Source organism: Mustelus asterias, chromosome 7 (genome assembly GCF_964213995.1).
Source record: "Mustelus asterias chromosome 7, sMusAst1.hap1.1, whole genome shotgun sequence".
NCBI classification, from domain to species: Eukaryota; Metazoa; Chordata; class Chondrichthyes; order Carcharhiniformes; family Triakidae; genus Mustelus; species Mustelus asterias.
Window position 1 is genome coordinate 124,681,193 of NC_135807.1, and position 18,465 is coordinate 124,699,657.

Below are 18,465 nucleotides of genomic sequence, written 5' to 3' on the forward strand. Positions count from 1 at the left end.
CCCACTCATGGATTAGATAATCCCCATTACCAGAGAAGCAGAAAGCTGTCTGGTGACTGGAAGGCTCCACACCCCTAAATCTTTGCCTTGGAGACCCTAATAAGCCTGAAATTAAGGCAATGCAAAGACTGAAGCTAAAAACAGAGATAAAGCATAGAATCCCTACAGTGCAGAAGGAGGCCATTCGGCCCATCGAGCCTGCACCGACAACAATCCCACCCAGGCCCTATCCCTGTAGCCCCATGTATTTACCCTGCTAATCCTCCATAAAGCTGTCAAGTTTCACTAAGCAACCATCAGCAAACTATCTCCTAAACTACTCTCAATTTCGCTGGTCTTTATCCTGCCCTTGGATGACATCATGAAAAAACAGATTGTCTGCCTGCCCGTTTTGCCTATGCAGTGAGTGTGAAATCGCATGGGTAATGTAAAATCTCGATCAATAGGGTTTTCAATGCCTTAATTGACCCTCTAATTGTTAGCGGGCACAGCTCCAATTCCAGTGCGTGCCCCCCAACCTTAATATTGCACACGTGCATAATGATACCAGGATGCACACCTGACACAGTTCTATGTGCATTCCTGACTGTGGAATGTAAAATTCAGGCCTCTGAGTCCTACTTTGTATTTGATTTTTTTTTTGGTACCAGTGTTGCACTGATGGCCTTTAGTTTTCCCTGTGACTCAAAACTCTCTCTGTCCTTCTCTGCGTGTACTATATCAAAATTCCATAACGTTAAAGACCTCTATTCAGTCACCTCTCAGCCTTCTCTTTTCAAGAGAAAAGAGAACCACTTTGTTTGTCTTTTCCTGATGGGTATAATCTTTTGGTATTGTCCATGTATATCTTTCTTGAACCTTCTCCAGTGACTCTATATATACTTTCTTATAATTTTTAAAGCTGGCACTGTGCAAAGTATACTAGGTGTAACTAGCCAAGGTTTGACACAAGTTTATCATTTCTCAACTTTTCAATTCTATCACTCTTGGTTTCTTTCTCTTCTGGCCAATAAAGCAGTAATGATAATTGAAAATGACATTTACAAAATCATTTGATAGTTATATTGGTATTAGTTTCTTAGTGAATTTGAAACAGAACATTGAGGTGTGCTGAGAGATCACGATTGTGGCTGGAGGCGGCTGAAGGCTTCAGTTTCAGTTCTGGGTGAAGCACTCCTGTTTCTCGTAGCCCACAAGTGGATCTGATACTTGCCTTAGGGAATCGCACCTCAGACCACTGCTGAACATCCCCTTGCATGCAATTCGGTTTACTTTTGAATGTTGATTGGGCCTCCTGTCTACATTTTGCCGAGTCTTGCCGATGGCCCGAGTTTCTTTTAAACTATCAAAATTGTTCTTGCAGAGAACTGACACAGATTCGATGGGCTGACCATCCTCCTTCTGCAATGCAACAATTAAATGATTATATTCTATAAATTGCCGGGCATATGTTAAGTTTGCCTGGAGTTGTTTTTTTGCCCTTTGCCGGGTGGCTATAATTTCTAGAAAAGCAAAATACTGTGGATGCTAGAAATCATAGAAGCATAGAAACCCTACAGTGCAGAAGGAGGCCATTCGGCCCATCGAGTCTGCACCGACCACAATCCCACCCAGGCCCTACCCGCTAATCCCTTTTTTTTACCCGCGAATTTACCCGCTAATCCCTCTAACCTACGCATCCCAGGACTCTAAGGGGCAATTTTTAACCTGGCCAATCAACCTAACCCGCACATCTTTGGACTGTGGGAGGAAACCGGAGCACCCGGAGGAAACCCACACAGACACGAGGAGAATGTGCAAACTCCACACAGACAGTGACCCGAGCCGGGAATCGAACCCGGGACCCTGGAGCTGTGAAGCAGCAGTGCTAACCACTGTGCTACCGTGCCGCCCTAAATCTCAAATAAAAACAGAAAATGCTGAAAATACTCACCAGATCAGGCAGCATCTGTGGAGAGAGAAAAATATAGGGCAGGATTTTCTGGTTGCACTCGCCCTGAAACCGGAAAATCCTGCCCAAGGTCAACAGACCTTTCCCTCATCCACCTCTCACCCGCTCCGATTACTGTGGTGGGCGGAACAGGAAAATTCACCCCAGAGTTTCAGGTCAATAACCTTTCATTTCTGATGAAAGGTCATCAACATGAACCTACAACTTGTTTTTCTCTCTCCACCAATGCTGCCTGACCTGTTATATATTTCTAACATTTACCGTTAGTATTTCCATACTGTTGTATGTATTAAGATTATTGTCATCTTGCAGAGATTTGAAATTTGATCGAAAACATGCGAAACCAAGAATGCTTATACAATTCAGCACTTAGATGCACAGTTCTCTTGGGGCTGATCTCGCATTAGTGTATTCAACCTGAAAAATGGCAACATTTCATGCTATCTCCAGTCAATATGAATTAAATCAGCTTTTACAAGGCCAAATATAACACCAACTTCATCATAAACATCCAAAATGTGCTGTACTTAAAATGATAAATGTAGACCATATTATAAATGTTCATTCCCAAAAACAGCAAGGGTGAATTTTGCATTGATGAATTGTACTATGATATTTCTAATCGACACTTTAGACATTTCCACAAACAAATGCTAATATTCAGATTTTGGCAGATGACTTTTAGAAGCTGCTGCTATATTTTCAGTTTAGGAAGGTTCAACTCCTTTAGCATTTTTATTATGGAATTGGAGCGATTCAAGCTAGCTTATATCAAAGCAAGTGGAATACAAGTTTTGTACATTAGTACGTGCTCTCTGTGTGACTTTCAGTGTATGCAATTATCCGGTCCCACCTCTTCACACATTTTAGAACTTCACCTGATCTGTACAACTGACTTTCTGTTCTATTCGGTTTTACACTAACCAAACTTATTATTGGGGAAGTACTGAGTTTCTACCCCTGCGATTTGTAAATGCTCTGATCTATCTAGCTTAATATTCACGGATCACTTTTCATTCAAATAAAATATTAGTGTTTTGAGAATGATGCTTCTAAAATCTGAAATCTTGATCTGATTTAATTTCCTTGCAGATTGCATTGCTAATGCATGTTAAGTGGAGTGCTGGGGATGGATGTGCTTAGCTTGCCAGAATCTTTTGGCTAAGATCAAGTGTAGTTATGCGGATGCTGCACTTGGTAGTGGCCATTGGGTTGCATTTAAGCTTCATTTTCATATGAAGCAATTTTTAAAAGCGGTATCTCGGCCTTTTGGCTAAGATGCAAATGAGATCAAGCCTGGGGGGGTGGAGACGTCTGCCTACTCCAATCAGCTTGGCTCATGTAGATCAGGCCCAAGACAGGGTAGAGGATTGCATGCCCTGTCTTGTCAGCCTGGATCGGAAATGTCTCAACTTGTTGAGACTCTGAATTGGACTTGATTTAATTGAATTGGAAAAGTATATAAAAAAAACAGACCTACTTTCTGATTAGGACAAATGTTCCTGGTTGTTTTATATGTGGTCACATGGTGGCGCTAAATCTCAGTTTACTGATTTGCCATTGTTCAGAGCGTCTGATCATTTTTATGCTCAGACTAAAATAATATCTCTTCCATTCGGACAAGACTTAATTAAATGTTTAAACCGTTTAAGGTATATTTAAAACAATTGTCCATACTGAGTAAAATTGATCAGATGTGAGGTAAGGCTCATATTGTTGGTTAATATGTCGCAACAATCCCTGGTCGATTTCAATTTTATTCCATGTTCAGTAAGAGCATTCCCTGAATGTGGAATTGTTGATCTCAGCTGGATTGTTAACAGTTATGAATAGTGTTGCTGTTTTATATGGGTGGAGAATGCAGGTCCAAGTGGCCAATCAAGATCTACAGTGATGGCCAAAGTAAATGGCATCATTATTCATCAGGAAAAATAGCCTAATTGCAGGAACTATCAGAAACTTTGGGTGACAGGCCAATATTGATAGTGAAAGACAAAATAAGTGAAATAATGGGAATTTATCCAGCTTGTTTCAGAAACATATATATTTAAAGAAGGGAACTGGAAAATTCCATTGTTTTGAAGTCCTGAGAAAACAACATCCCAAGACATTTCACAAGAGAATTATAAAGCAAAATTTGATATTGAACCATTTAAGGCGTATTTGGGCTGATGGTCTAAAGCTTAGTAAAATAAGTAAGTTTTAAGGAGTGTCTTAAAGGAGGAAATATGAGGTAGAGAGATGGAAAGATTGAGAGGGAATTCAAGAGATTGGGGCTGAGGCAGCTGAAGGCACAACCACCAGTAATGGGGTGATTAAATTGGTATGCTCAAGGTCCAAATTTGAGCAGTGTGAATATCCTGGGAGAGTTGTGGAACGAGAGGAGATTGCATAGATGGGGTGACTAAACCCATGGGGTGATTTGAAAGCATGAGTGAGAATTTTAAAATTGTAGTGTTGCCCTCTTTTTAGGTAAAATTGTAGTGTTGCTTGACTGAGAGCCAACATAGGTGAGCGAGCCTAGGGGCGATAGGTGAAAGAGTGTGAGTAAGGATATAGGCAGTAATGTTCTGGATGACCAAGTTTATGGATGGTAGAATGTGGAAGGATGACCAAGGTGTGTTGGAATAGTCACCTCCTCTGTACTCTCTTTACTGCTAGCACATCCTTCCTATAGTGAAGTGACCAGAACTGCACACCGTACTCCAGCTGTGACCTAACCAATGCTCTATGCAACTCTAACATTACCTCTTGATAAAAGTAGTGTCCCATATGCTGCCTTCACTATCCGATTCACATGCTCTGTTGACTTCAGGGATCTGTGAATAAGTACCTCAAGATCCATCTGTTCCTCTGAGCTTTCCAGTGTCCTGCCATTCATTAAATACTCCCTTGCCATGTTTCTTCTTCCAAAGTGAATCACCTCACACTGGTCAGGGTTAAGTACCATCTGCCACTGCTCTGCCTATCTGACCAATCCATCTATGTCTGCCTGCAACCTACATCCATCTTCTTCACTAACCACCCTAACCATCTTGGTGTCGTCTGCAAATTTTCTTAACATTTCCCCCACATTTTAATCTATATATTTTGTGTATGTAACAAACAATAAAGGACCCACCACTGAACCTTGTGGCACACCACTGGACACCGGCCTCCAGTCGCTCGAACAGCCTTCTACCACTACCCTTTGAGTCCTATTACTGAGCCAGTTTCTGATCCATCGCGCCAAGTTTCCCTGAATTCCTTGTGCTTTAACCTTCTCAATCAGTCTCCCATGCGGGACCTTGTCAAAAGCTTTGCTAAAATCCGTATAAACTACATCAACAGAATTTCCCTCATCCACACACTTGATCACATTTTTGAAAAATTCTCAGCATGATGACCTCCCTCTGGCAAAGCCATGCTGACTATCGCTAATTAACCCATGCATTTCCTAAGTATGTTCGATGCGCAGCTGCTGCGTTAAAACAAAGAAATGTGACAGCTAATTTGTGCACAACAAGGTACCATAAATAATAGTGAAATAAATGGCCTGCTTTAGGTTGGTTGAGGGACAAATATTGGCCATGAGACCTCTCTTGGTCCTCTTTAATAATGCTCTGGGATTTTTGCCAACCTGAGAGGCAAGGTCTCCATTGTATATCTCACCCAAAATATTTCTGGCAAAATTTTAAACTGTTTTATTCCACAATAAAGTGAATTTATAGACTAATAGTTATGATCAGTTTCACTTGGTTCAGTTGGCACAACACATCTCGGTATAGTTATACAAAATAAAGAACACACCTTTTTTGTCCCTTGTTTTGTTTATCTTATTTAAACAAGAGGTCTCCTAACTATCCTGCAACATGGATAACATTTTTTTCTCCGTGCAGGCCATCAGCTTGTTCTTAATGAATCACATTGTCTCCCCCCTAAAGACCTGTCTCTCCACCTTTAAAAAAACCTGACTTGGTGTAAGTTGGGTATCATGGAGCTCATGGATGTTTTGTTTCATGATATTGGTGTTATTGGATTTGCCACCATCTGCATTCTGGATCAACTTTAAAACTCTTCTCTCTGCATTGTATGACATTCCCATGATTACATCGTATTTTAGGTAATTTTCACTCTTGCTTTTCCTTCAACATTGTAAGATTTAGTAAAAAGGTCCAATTCAGTCATGCTGTTCAGCTTATTGTTTGTTAATTTATTGGCACTGTTGGTTCAAGTCCAAGCCTCTTTAAGAATGCATTATGCTAAATTGTTGTAGCTCTTGTATATTAGCCATATTTCTTCAAGTTATTTTATACAAGTTTCAATACAGTAAAATTCCATCATTCACAACTTCCTCTTTCATGAACAAAAGGCCCAACTGGTGGCTTATCCATGGTTTTAAACATTAAAAAATAGAAGCCAATTTTAGGAAATGCTGAAAAATAAGTAAAATCGCCTAAATGAAGTACAAAAAAAAAGGTGTCCATGATGTATTTCCTGCAGTAGGAAATATGCACTGTGCATGCATCATCTGCATGTGGGTGTTCCTTGTTGCTGTGATTTATTTCCTGATCACAGTCCACCTGCATTCTCAAGTAAACTACTTAATTTTGCATTGTTCTTGTTTTATTAAACAATTTCCCCAGAACCATTTTCTTTTAACTTATTAGGTACATAATTTTTATTGCCTTTGATCCATTACACATGTCAAATTTTAGCTTGGCTAGAACCTATCTAATTGACTCCCTATGTAAAGTATGTTCGTCGTTCATGATTTGACTGATTGCAAGGTTTCACCGAATGTAATGCCCTGGCCTACGGCAGAACTTTACTGTAGTTAGCTTAATTGTTACTATATTTCCGTTTCATTTTTTATACAGATAATTGCAGGATGCAGATTTGCCGTATACCTCTCAAAATGCAATGACCCAAAAGCTACAAAATGCTCAATGTTGAACATTCAGCAAGGCTTGGTAGCCATTTTCACTCTTGATATCTGTCTTTGATTTGGCAAAGGTATTGTGGATCAAGAGTGAAATTACATTGGTGGCATTTTTGAAGATGTTTGTTGATTGGCTGCAGTCATTGGCAGTTGTGATAGAGGGTAAGATAGCTGAGAGAAATGTGTGGAAAATTCAAGTTATGCTATATAATAAAGTATCATTTCTCATCCAGTAATAATAATGAGAACTATAAATGAAATATCTTTAACAATATTGTAAATATCTAGTTGAAATATTTCAGGATGATCTAGTTCATTCCAATTTTTTTTACAAACACATGAGCATATACAATTAATCTAATAACCTTCCATAATCATGACAGATTAGAAAGACAATTTAACATAAATTTGGTCTGCAAGGAACATAAAATTTAAGAAATAGGAAATAGTTTTGTACCCAATAAGCTTTTACTTTTGGATAAATTTCAATCTCACCTACCCACCTTCTCAACATGTTACTCAATGCCTTCTGTTTCTACAGAAGCACACCTAGTTGCTTTTTGAATCCATTTATATAGTTGCTTCAATAAGATTGCCAAGAATCCCATATGTCAATTTGTCTTGATGCTTATTCAAGAATTCTGCATGAGTTTCTTTCTTATTCCTAAACCCTGGATTTTTTAATAAGCATCTACAAGCATTTCTACACTGAAATAATTGGTAAGACATCAGAATTACCAGGAATTTCTGTAGGTGGACAGAATATAAAAAATCCTGAGATATGTAGATGACACACGGCAGACACAGAGGAAGATCTACAAAGAAACCAAGATGTCAGTTGAGGATTAGCCAGGCAATGCACACAACAAATGAAATTTTGAGGAATATAGACACACCAAGAGAACTTTTACAAATTATTACCAAGGTACGACTTCTGTGAGTATGTACTAGGAGAGAAAAGCTAGAACATCTGGCAGTGACTGGTGTAGTTGATGGCAGCAGAGCAAGAGGGAGACAAAGGAGGAATTACATTGATAGGTTAAGAAGAAGAACAGGTACAAGATTTGAGAACAACACCACGATGTTGGCAACTTGAGCAAGCTTTCTTGGTGATGGATGCCCATTGGTAACATACCTCCACATGATTCATTGCCTTCAAAATGGAAGGAAAGGGGAAGAATTGGAAAGTTGAATGAGAGGAGGCTGTTAGCCATTTACCGAAAACAACTTGGCTGAATGAAGGGAGGACTTAATTATGTGAGGTCGTAGCTTAATTATTCAAATTATGTGTGAAGAATACTTTTTTCTTCCCCAATTTTTCCTAATGTTTTTCTCCTTCATTACCTCAGATGGCAATTCATGCTTGGGGCAGCCCTCTGGTACCTTGCTGAAGTGGGCAAGTTGTGACTGGATGCAGTTGATATTATTTGCAACCCACACATAACTGTACTCTTCCCTCTTGGTAAGAAAATTACAAAATATTGCAGTACTGGTATATAATTTATCATTTGTACTAATGAAGCTTTTTAGAGATACTGTTATGATTTTTAATTGCTGAAGTTCTTGAATCACTTTGAATTATTTGCAATTATATTACAACTATGGAATCCAAGAGTCTTGGGACTATTTCCTTAAAATTGTCTTATGCTACTTCCCTAAGTTTGATTGCCAACTTTACACCAAATAGCACTGCAGTTTATAAACTATATAATGTCAAAATTTCTGCTGCATGGATTCAAGGTATGATATATTGCTGTCCTCCTGTACATGCTCTTGTACTCTCTCACTCTCAAAAGCCCCTGACATGCTTTCTCTTGCACATTCGATATGCCTTTTTATTCGTCAGGAGACTTGGATAAGAAGTTTCTTGAAATTAATCATGGCATGGCATTGCATTTGAATATCTTTAATAAGGTAGTTGGCTTGTCCTGTGCAATCTTTTCCACCATAACTATTAAAGTTTATATGAAATGGGTAATGAGAATGTGCACTTGTTTATCAAGGGGTCAGTCTCCATCCTGATACTATTGAAGCTCTTTGTATTTTCAACCATTGGAATAGCTATTCATTGTGATATCGTACAAATGCTGTAGTCAGGAGGAAGCTGGCAATGCAGTTACACTTTAATGGTAAGCTGTGCTGTCCCTGGAGTTCCTAGTATATGGTGTTAGTTGTCCTAGATAACCAACAGCAAACATTAGACTTAGTGATAATCTAGAAGTGAGGGTAGGATGGTCAAAGAGTGGAAAATGTACACGTCCCCTTTGCTGTAAATTGCATTGTTTTAGCTTGCTAAAAACCAGCAGTATTCAAGCACATATCGTCTATTGGTAGCAATGCGAACAAGACAGTTATTATATCAACTGGTTTAAATTATTTTCACTTATTAATGGTGGTTGAATCTTTCACAACAATATAAGTTGATAGAATCTGGGTGGGGGGGGCGGTGGGGAATGATCACATAACTTTTTTTCTTGGTTATGTAATTTTAGAATTGATCAGAAATATATTTCAGAGTTCAGTCAACTGCAGTGTTTTAAGATGGAATGTTTTAACCTCCCGTAGGGGTTATTTGGAAATGATTTGAAGGAGCTAGTTTATAACTGCTCTTGGGGAAGTGTGTATGCAGGAGCTTATAAAGAATTATAAGTTCTCTTGAAACTTCACCGTACATTTATTAAACATTATAGAAGTTCGTTTTTTTTCTGCACACATTGCAGAAGTTAGGTTAACTTTGAATCACTGCATAGTTTTAACAATGCCAAGGCAATTTTAAGAGCAGGTTTTTGCTTTCTGTGCAACAAGGACCTCTGTACACATAGGGTAATATCAAAAGCAGCAAGCCACTATTTTTACATTCTTGGGTTTGAACTATGTGACTTATATGCATTTATTCTTTCAAGGTTATGGGATCTGGGGAGCATTATTAAAATTAAATTTAATATATTTTTTAAAATCCTGAACTCAGTGGTGTCTCACCACATAGATTTGTGGTGCTACATGCAGTCCCTGATCAGTAGTCTTAACCTGGCAGTGATGGGAAGCCACTGATGACCGTAGTGTCCCTGGGCTGGGGATGAAAGTCAAAGGTCACTATTCTGGCCAAAATGTGAATGAGAGTTGCTCACACCAGGGGTGTATGGAATTGTATGAATTACTCCCTTCAGGAGAGGAGAGAATGGAAGCAAAAGGACTAGAGGTATAAAATCCCTGGTATGTTTTATGCCGCCGTTTTGCAAAGTATATGAATTGCTTATGTCAAATGTTGAAAAAAGCACCAACGGGTATAAATTTAATTTTAAAAAAGACTTTCGAGCAGGGTTTTGGCTGGGATGTGGGAAACCATTTAAGGTCCTGGTTATCATGTTCCTTCAAAGGCAGAGGGGTTTGCATACTGGTCGAATTGTCAGTTAGCTGTGGGAAGTTATTCTTTGTGGGTCTATGTTCAGTTTTGGGTGTTTTGTTTTGTTTAACAGTTATCTTTCTATTTCCAGCACTAGCTGCATTAAAATGTAGAAGTAACTTATGCATTTTAATGTGTAAATTTGTACAGAGTAATAATTTTATTCATATTACTGAATTTTGCTGCTATCCAGCAAAATTTGTATATCGTAACCTTGACAAAGCTTTCGGAGTGTTAAATCGGCCTTTATTCAAGTTATAGTGAGGAAGTCTTCCACAAGGTGGCGTACAGTCTTACTGAGTGATACTTGGCATGAACAATTATACCTTTGCTTATCTTGCATGTAATTTGCATATACTAATTACAAGTAAACATATGTTCTGAGGTCATTGATATCCAATTGCCACCCAATCCAATAATAATTCTGATTACTTCATTTATGTCAGGTGAATATAGTTAACCAGTTACAGCCTCTATATGCTTGAATAGTTATGATTAATTACTAATGAGGTATACCTACATGGCTACACAATCCTGCTGTTATGGCTACCATGTTGTGGTTATCAAAGTTCTCACTCTCTCTTGTCTCTTGGTTAACCTGTTTGCGCTGCCCATCTGCAAGTGTGGGAAGTGCACTGAAACCATCTTCACAGCAGCTTCCCAGGAAACTGCTGTACTTAATTCACAGGGGAACTCTACTGTATTCAAAGATTTTAACCCCTTCACATATATATTTGGTCTACTTTTTTTTAAAAGTATGGCATGTCAGGGAGAAAAACATTATTCCTAAATTGAGAGAATGAAAAGGTGACCAATTCCGTGGCCTTTGCTAAAGTTAATTTAGTGTGTGGATGAGCTGAAACACTGCCTTGAAGGCATGGCTGGCATTGAGAAGTTGCCAAATGGCAAATAGCAAAAAAAACCTGCATGTTAACTGTCTGGAGTATTATGTTGGAAGATCAGCTACACAATGTGTCTCACTTTTTGTGTGTTTAAAAACTAAATTTGGTCAAAATGCGGCAAAGTGTTCCTAGCTCATGTTCGGTTAATTAAATGTAAAAAGAAAATAATCCTGAATTTGGTCGGAGAGAATTCCTATTAGCTGCTATAACAGCAAAATATGCATTTCCTCAACAGCTGCTTTCTATTTAAACTGTCTAATCCCTTTTACTGTGATCTGGTTAGTGAACTTGTGCTGTGCAGTTATGTGTTAGCTAAAGTCAACTTCCGTGAAGGCAATTTGTATGAAAGTACTTCTGAGAAAGATGTTTTTAATCTCTCCGATGTGGCTCAACAGCAACATTTCAAGAAGAACAGTGATCGTACTGAGGCTTTGTTTCAAGGAACTGCGCCTCAGCAGCAGCAAATCTCTGTAAAACCACATGCAATGGGTGGAACCCCATAGAGCCAGCATTGACTGAACCCCGGGCCCTATTGAGAATTGTTGGAACTAAATGATTTACCATTTTATTTTTAGGTTTGCTGACATGGGTAATCTGATTAAGGTGCTAACCAGGGACATAGACCACAATGCTTCACATTTTTTCTTGGATTTTGAAAGTAAGTTTAATCCTTCACAGCTGGTGTATACAAAATATGTTCTGTCTCACCAGAGTGAAGGCCAGTACAGGTATTAGAAACGCACGCAACAGCAGGATACTGTCACTTAACAATGGTTGCATGACCTCTCCATTGTGGCTGCAAACTTCATCCCATGATTTAATTGTCTTTTTTTTTTGCTTTTATTTAAAAAGCTTTTTAATTTCCATTCACCGATTCTCAGGTCCTCCTTGTCAGGGTGGCTGTTATGCCTGCAAGCAGCTTTAACTACTTCAACACCTCTGTCTCCGGGGAAGGGGAGAAACGTTAGTGACATCTGGCACATGTTGCTGCTTACAGTGTAACCAAGAAAAACCACACAGCATTTCTAGTTTAAGCAGTTGGCACAGCTGGTAAAATGCTTTACCTGTAGATGATATAAGCCATGTGAGCTGATCGTGAATTTCTATCACATGCCTTGTAGTCTTTTAAAGACTTTTTTTTGCAGTGCTCCTCAGTTTGGGCTGTTCTACATTTAAGGGGAAAAAACGTTTTTTCTTCCTTCTTGTCTTGGCAGGTACCTTAACATGGGGAACCTTCTTAAAGTTTTGACATGCACAGATCTTGAGCAGGGGCCAAATTTTTTCCTTGACTTTGAAAGTGAGAATGCTCTTCATTTTATATTCTTTTCCTGCCTGCAGTAGACTGCATCTCTTACACTGCACTTGTATTTGATGCATGTTTAAATTGCTTTGCATGGTAAAGCTGAAAGGGTCAGCAATGTTTTTTGTTTTTAATTTCCTATCTGACCTAATCACTAAATTCTTGCAATTGTACGATGGGGACTGAAGGATGTTGCATAAGAGATGAGAATTCAGATGTGACTGACCGGTGAATATGGAGGGGTAAAATGATTTTTTAATTTAAAAAGCTCCATTCTGTGTGTTCACAATCAGATATGATGCCTGTACACAAAGTTAACTTTGCACCAACCTGTTAGGTCTGAAAGTCTTTAATTCTTGTAGATTTCTGTTTGCATTTATCTTTGTTTCATTTAACTGATAATATGTCTCTAATTTGTAATAGGTTTACATTTTTATTTGCTACACTATTTTGACTATTGTTGACCAATTTAAATAATTGGGCACCTTGTTCATAAGTGATTGCGAGACTTATACTTATGGGGGATGAAGTTGTGCAAATCTTTTATACACTCTTCTTGTTTCTGGATGGTTCAGTGTCCAGGTAAGAACTATTTGGGGGGGGGGGCTTAGGTCTTTAACATATTGCCCAGTCAGTCATATCTGCTCATCTCAATTTGCATTTAGCTGCCATCTTTATTGCTGTAGTTGCTTTGCTTGCAGTAATGTACAAAGCATGTTGTACAAGTGTCTGAAATAAAACAGTATTACATAATAGCTTTGGAGCTCTAGGCGTCCTTTTCCTGCTTTCTGCTGATGTTTCTGAAATTGAAATGTTCCTGAACATGGAGTGTAAATTAATGGCTGCATCTGCATGTTCATTGCAGCTGTGTCAGAATATCATTATTAAATCTATTGCAGAGCGTTACATCAGTACAGGCACCATGTAGTATACATCATAAAGTTCACCCAGCCATCCTTCCGCATCCCTAGTCTGTCAATGAGCTTGAGTGTTTAAGCAAAATACTTTTCCACTCTTCAGTGCCAACACAACTTTATTCAGTTGCTGAGAATTGTATTTGCTGGCAGGATCAGTTTTGTTTTTGACTACTGCCATAAGGTGTGCTACAACACTTTAAAACCTAGGCGACAATTTGTTAAAACTCATTGCAGTTGTAGCTGACAACACTGGTATGTAACCTTGTGCCTGCAGTTTATATGTATGAGCATGTAAAAATACAGTGGAGACGGCTGCTCTGAGATTATTTGGCTGATAGTATTTAATGGCTGAAGCACTGAAGTTTCATGAGGTATCAGCTCCCAATATATGTGCAGGCAAAGGGTTGGTTAGCTCAGTTGGCTGGACAGTTGGTTTGTGATGTGGAGCAACACCAACAGTGCAGGTTCAATTCCCATTCAGGTTGAGGTTATCCATGAATTAGATACTGTTTTGCCAGAGTGTATTGCCCTGTATTTAGTAAACAATAAGTAGTTTTCTGGAGGCCAACATGGGGACCCTACCGCCCAAGTCTTTTACTGCATGGTGCTTGTATTTCATCCTGGTACCTCTGTGATTCTCTAATAAAATCTGCAGTAATCTTGTGAATTGGAACCAACATTTTGCATGCTTTCTGTGCATTTATGTATATCACCTTTATTTGTTGCTGTGTTTAGGATTGGGATGAAGGAACTTCTCTGTGCTTAAAAAGTTATGAAAATAATTGTGTACTAATTGACATCACACTGAGCTGTATTTTCTATTCCGTGATTACTATTTTCTTCCCCCTAAAGCTAATAAAGTCATGTTCTTTGGTTTGTCCACACTGACAGCACCCATCAAATTTAAAAGCAGTTTGCTAGAGACCAATTATTTATCTGGAACCTGAAGTGCTTTGCCAGCTATTTAGTGCATTGTGTAGAAATCCATAAGATATTGTGGCTTTTCATTCTCTCTTCCCTGCCCTTTTTCTGTGGATCCTATTCACAGTTAATTCCCATTAAGATACACATCTGATGTTATCTCACTGAAGAACAAGCCCCCCCCCCCGGATAATATACTACCAGTGATAAACCTGGTCAAGTTTATCTCCTCTCTGTAAAAGAGTCTCTGAATTGCCTTCTTCCCTAACCTTCTTCTTAACAAGTAAAATCATATGTCATATTTATATTACAGGATTACTTCAGATAGAAGCATGGCTTGCCAGCACTGTGAAATCCAACCCACTAACATTGCAGGGCATGTTCTATAGCCATGATGGCAACAATGTGTAGTTGTTCAGAAACACCATTTCTGAACAGTCTTCAGTCCTCCTTTAATCGCCAGGGATGTTCCATGCTGCCAGGGACAGCATTTAAATTGTTTCTCTGGGTCTGTTGATATTGAAGGCGTAGGGAAATCTCTGGAGGCAGTAGTTTCCCCTCACTTGCCTTCAAGCACAACCCCTACCTGGGCTACTGCAGACAGGTATGCCCACAGAAAAAGCTTTTTACTGTAACCGGCAGGTAAACCAGCAATTAAGTCCCTCAATTAAATCAAAGATGCCATCAATTTGAAATTTGCACGGACTGAGTAACTTTAAAATGTTAATTTGATGCAAAAAGTTAAATACTGCTCTGGGAGACAAAATTGTCACTTCTATTTTTCACTGGTTTGAAAGATTATTTGTTTATTCTCATTGGAAAAGATTCATTTAAAATAAAGGCCCATCTTAAGCAGTTGACTATCTATTTGTCAAAAGTGGGAAATTGTGGTTGCTGCAAGATTAGGCTTTATTAGAAATTGGAGTTTGGAGATTCATCTCATCCCTAAGATCCATTTTAAACATATGTATATATGTGTGCGTATATACATATATATTTGCTTTACGTTTGTGAACAAATGCTTTAAAGTCATTGTTTTGTCATGCTGTGCTATTTGCTACAGTAGATGAGGCTGGCTCATTAATCTACTAAATTTGCATTGTTTGGTTAAGATTATTTCATGTCAACCAGTGAATAAGGAAGATTAGGTGATGCCTATAAATCTGATCTTTTTGCCCTTGTTCAGTGGAAATCAGAAGTTCTGATTACTAAATAATTTTGTGCTTATAGCAGATTGAAGCTTCACTGTTGTGGTCATAAGCGCATATGGTCCTTCTGCATGCTAAATGTAAACTTCAGGTGCTTTATGCAATGATTGTTCTTGCTTGTGGTAACCTAAAACCATTCATATTTACATTTTGTGCAACAAATGCGAACAGTGTACATGGTTGCTGTTTTTGTAGTAAAGTAAACTTTATGGGTCAATATTTGCTGCAATTAAGTGTTCTGTGTGCATCTATTCTACAGTCTTCTGCAGTGTTTCTGACCAAGCATTTTCGGTGAAAATGCCAAAGACTGTTGATTATACTTGTGTACTTTAGTGTTCACAAAGCCAAAACATTTTGGCACAACTTTTCATAACACTAAAAAACATGAAGCCTACTGTTCCAATGAAGCTAACGTTTTCCCCCATATTACTAAATATAAACCAGTTGTTACTAACCTCGGTCAACAGCCCTATTGATTGTCCATGTTTTTTTTGTCATTTATGTTACTTGTGTCCTTTCTGTCTGCAACTTTTAAAATTACAGGGCAGTGTTTTTGCATATTTCATTAACTGTGGGTTATAACTGATTCTTAATCCATATTGCTTTCTACATGTGTTTAAAATATTTGCAATAATTACAATTCTGTGTCAATAGGTTAACCATGTACCAGTTACAGTAATGCATCATTGACCTCTGATAAATGTTTGATTCTGGAGGCATTTTTATGGATGAAGTGATTTTTCAGTAACTGAAAAACCACAAGAATATTTATTTTTACAGGCTGACTGGTCAATGCTGGTGTAGGCTGAAGGAAGAAAAAATGTTTTAATACAATTGGTGTTGTAAGTTGACAGTAACTACCAATGGTCCAGTAGAATACTTCAGAATGAAAGTAAATTCACTACGTAGTGTCTGAGAGTTATGTTTGTGGTCATCACAAAATTTAACTCGAGTTAAGCCCCTGGAATATTGATATCAATTACTCAATTTAGTTTCCTCAGTCCTACAACAGTTACATTTGCTAAAAGTATACATTTTGAAAACGTGATTTAACCTTCTGTGAAGTTTCTTTATGCCAATTTATAAAGGGAAAGTAATATAAATGGTAAAATATAGCAGCTTTAATCTTAGATGTAGTAAATATTTAATTCAAGTAGTTCGGTAGGAGCATGGAAAGCTGGAAGATAGTATCATTAATATAGTCTTGTCTCATAACATTAATTTGCTAAAATTGGCAAGTTTATAAAAGTCATAGTAGTAAGCAAGTCACAGTGGTAAATAGTAGAAAGAGAGGGCTGAATTCTTGACTCCTAAAATAGGTAGGTTGGAGTTGAGTCAGGTCAAAATGTAAAAAATCTGAAACAAGAACCCATGATGCCTTGAAATCTTCCACTTCAGTTTAATGGAGGCAAGACAAGGGGTGGGCAACCTGTCAGTTCATGAGAAAAGGGCCGTTATTGGCCTCCACTTTAATGGCTATTCTATTTTAAATCCTTTCAATTGGTTTCCCAGGCCATGGGAGACCTGGCAAGGGTGAGAAGAGCCTAAACCATGAGATAATTGCCTTTGCAGAACTGTTTACAGGTCAGGAGCTGCAGTCTTTTTTCAAGCACCCTCAAAAAGCTACCCAGGAAACCCACCACTCTAACTACCATCAGATGTGCACCAACCATTTATTTTGGTTTCCCAACTTCACGGCAGCTCCACTGTATGGAACCTGTCTTCAGGCTAAAAGTTAGACCAAATTTATTTAACAGTAAATACATGAAGAGCCAAATGTATGGAGAGTCAACAATTAAACAGGAGGTCTCAAATCCCCTTGCATTAATCCTATAATGTTTGGATAAGAGATGAAGAAGAAACACAAACATTTTGAAGATTGATTCTTAGTCACACTTGTTTGAATGATATTGAAGTTTTGCAGCAATTAGATTTGACTTTGGTATAGAATAAAAATTCTGCCAAAAATGTTCTGGGTCAGGTGAACTGACCATTGTTGTCTACTGAAGCATTTTCTGCACACACTGGAGGACTGAAGCCTAGCTTAATTAGTTTGGGGAAAGCCATATGCTAGCATGTACAAAAACATTGTCATGTTTTCGTAGATGGGCAGTGCTGCCGTTGTTCTTACTTCTCCCTCCCCCACCACCACATCTTATAAAACCCCATGACCAACACCACTGCATTAGTTTGGTGTTCTCCCTCCCCCATGTTTCCAAAACTGCTCTGCTCTGAAAAGGGTATTATCCAGCATATCCACAGCAGTTGCCAATCACTAGAACAAATGCATGCACAAAAAGTATTACATCAATGCTCTTAGCAGTTTCAGCTACAAGCAGAGCTTTTTATGAGTTGTGTGATTGCTGATTTTATTGCAGGTGACTAGCAACAGAATGATATAAAATAAGCAATACAAATGCATACAAACAGGGTCACAATTGAAATTTTTATCTATGAATAAAATAACTGGGCTGCTATCTTTCTGATTAACTGCCTTCATTGATCCATGCAGCATACTATTGGTAAGAAAACTAACCAAATGCCTCTACTGTTAGGATAATGCTTCAGTGCCAAATTCTACAAAGAACAATATGGCACAAGAACCGGCCCTTTGGCCCACCAAGCCTGTGCCGATACGTGATTTCTATCCCTCTGTTCGCCTCCTGTTCATGTGTCTATCAAGACACTTTGACCATTTTGTTCATGTTTCCTGAATATCATTCAATCATATATTGATTAGATGTTATAGGATGCCTTGTGGAATAATTCTCACAGCTTTACCTAAATGTATTGTCAGTTGGACTAATACATGTGAGGCGATTCCTTCTCCAGTGTCCTCTCTGCTTATGAGCTGACACTGTGATAATATTAGAACATAGAACATAGAACAGTACAGCACAGAACAGGCCCTTCGGCCCACAATGTTGTGCCGAGCTTTATCT

The 18,465-nt window shown here is 38.4% G+C and overlaps 1 protein-coding gene across 42 annotated transcripts in view; it reads left to right on the plus strand.

Moving 5' to 3' along the window:
- fam49bb (family with sequence similarity 49 member Bb) overlaps window positions 1-18,465 on the plus strand; it is a 181,074-nt gene that overhangs the window by 123,874 nt on the left and 38,735 nt on the right. For 20 of the 42 annotated variants that reach the window (XM_078216757.1, XM_078216788.1, XM_078216760.1 and 17 more), the window contains 2 exons: window positions 8,222-8,334; window positions 12,392-12,474. In XM_078216757.1, coding sequence (XP_078072883.1) covers window positions 12,402-12,474 — 73 coding nt within the window. In that variant the 5' untranslated portion in view covers window positions 8,222-8,334; window positions 12,392-12,401. Of the gene's footprint in view, window positions 1-8,221; window positions 8,335-11,752; window positions 11,836-12,391; window positions 12,475-18,465 lie in introns of all 42 variants that reach the window. The other 22 variants (XM_078216781.1, XM_078216778.1, XM_078216775.1 and 19 more) reach the window with 3 other exon arrangements.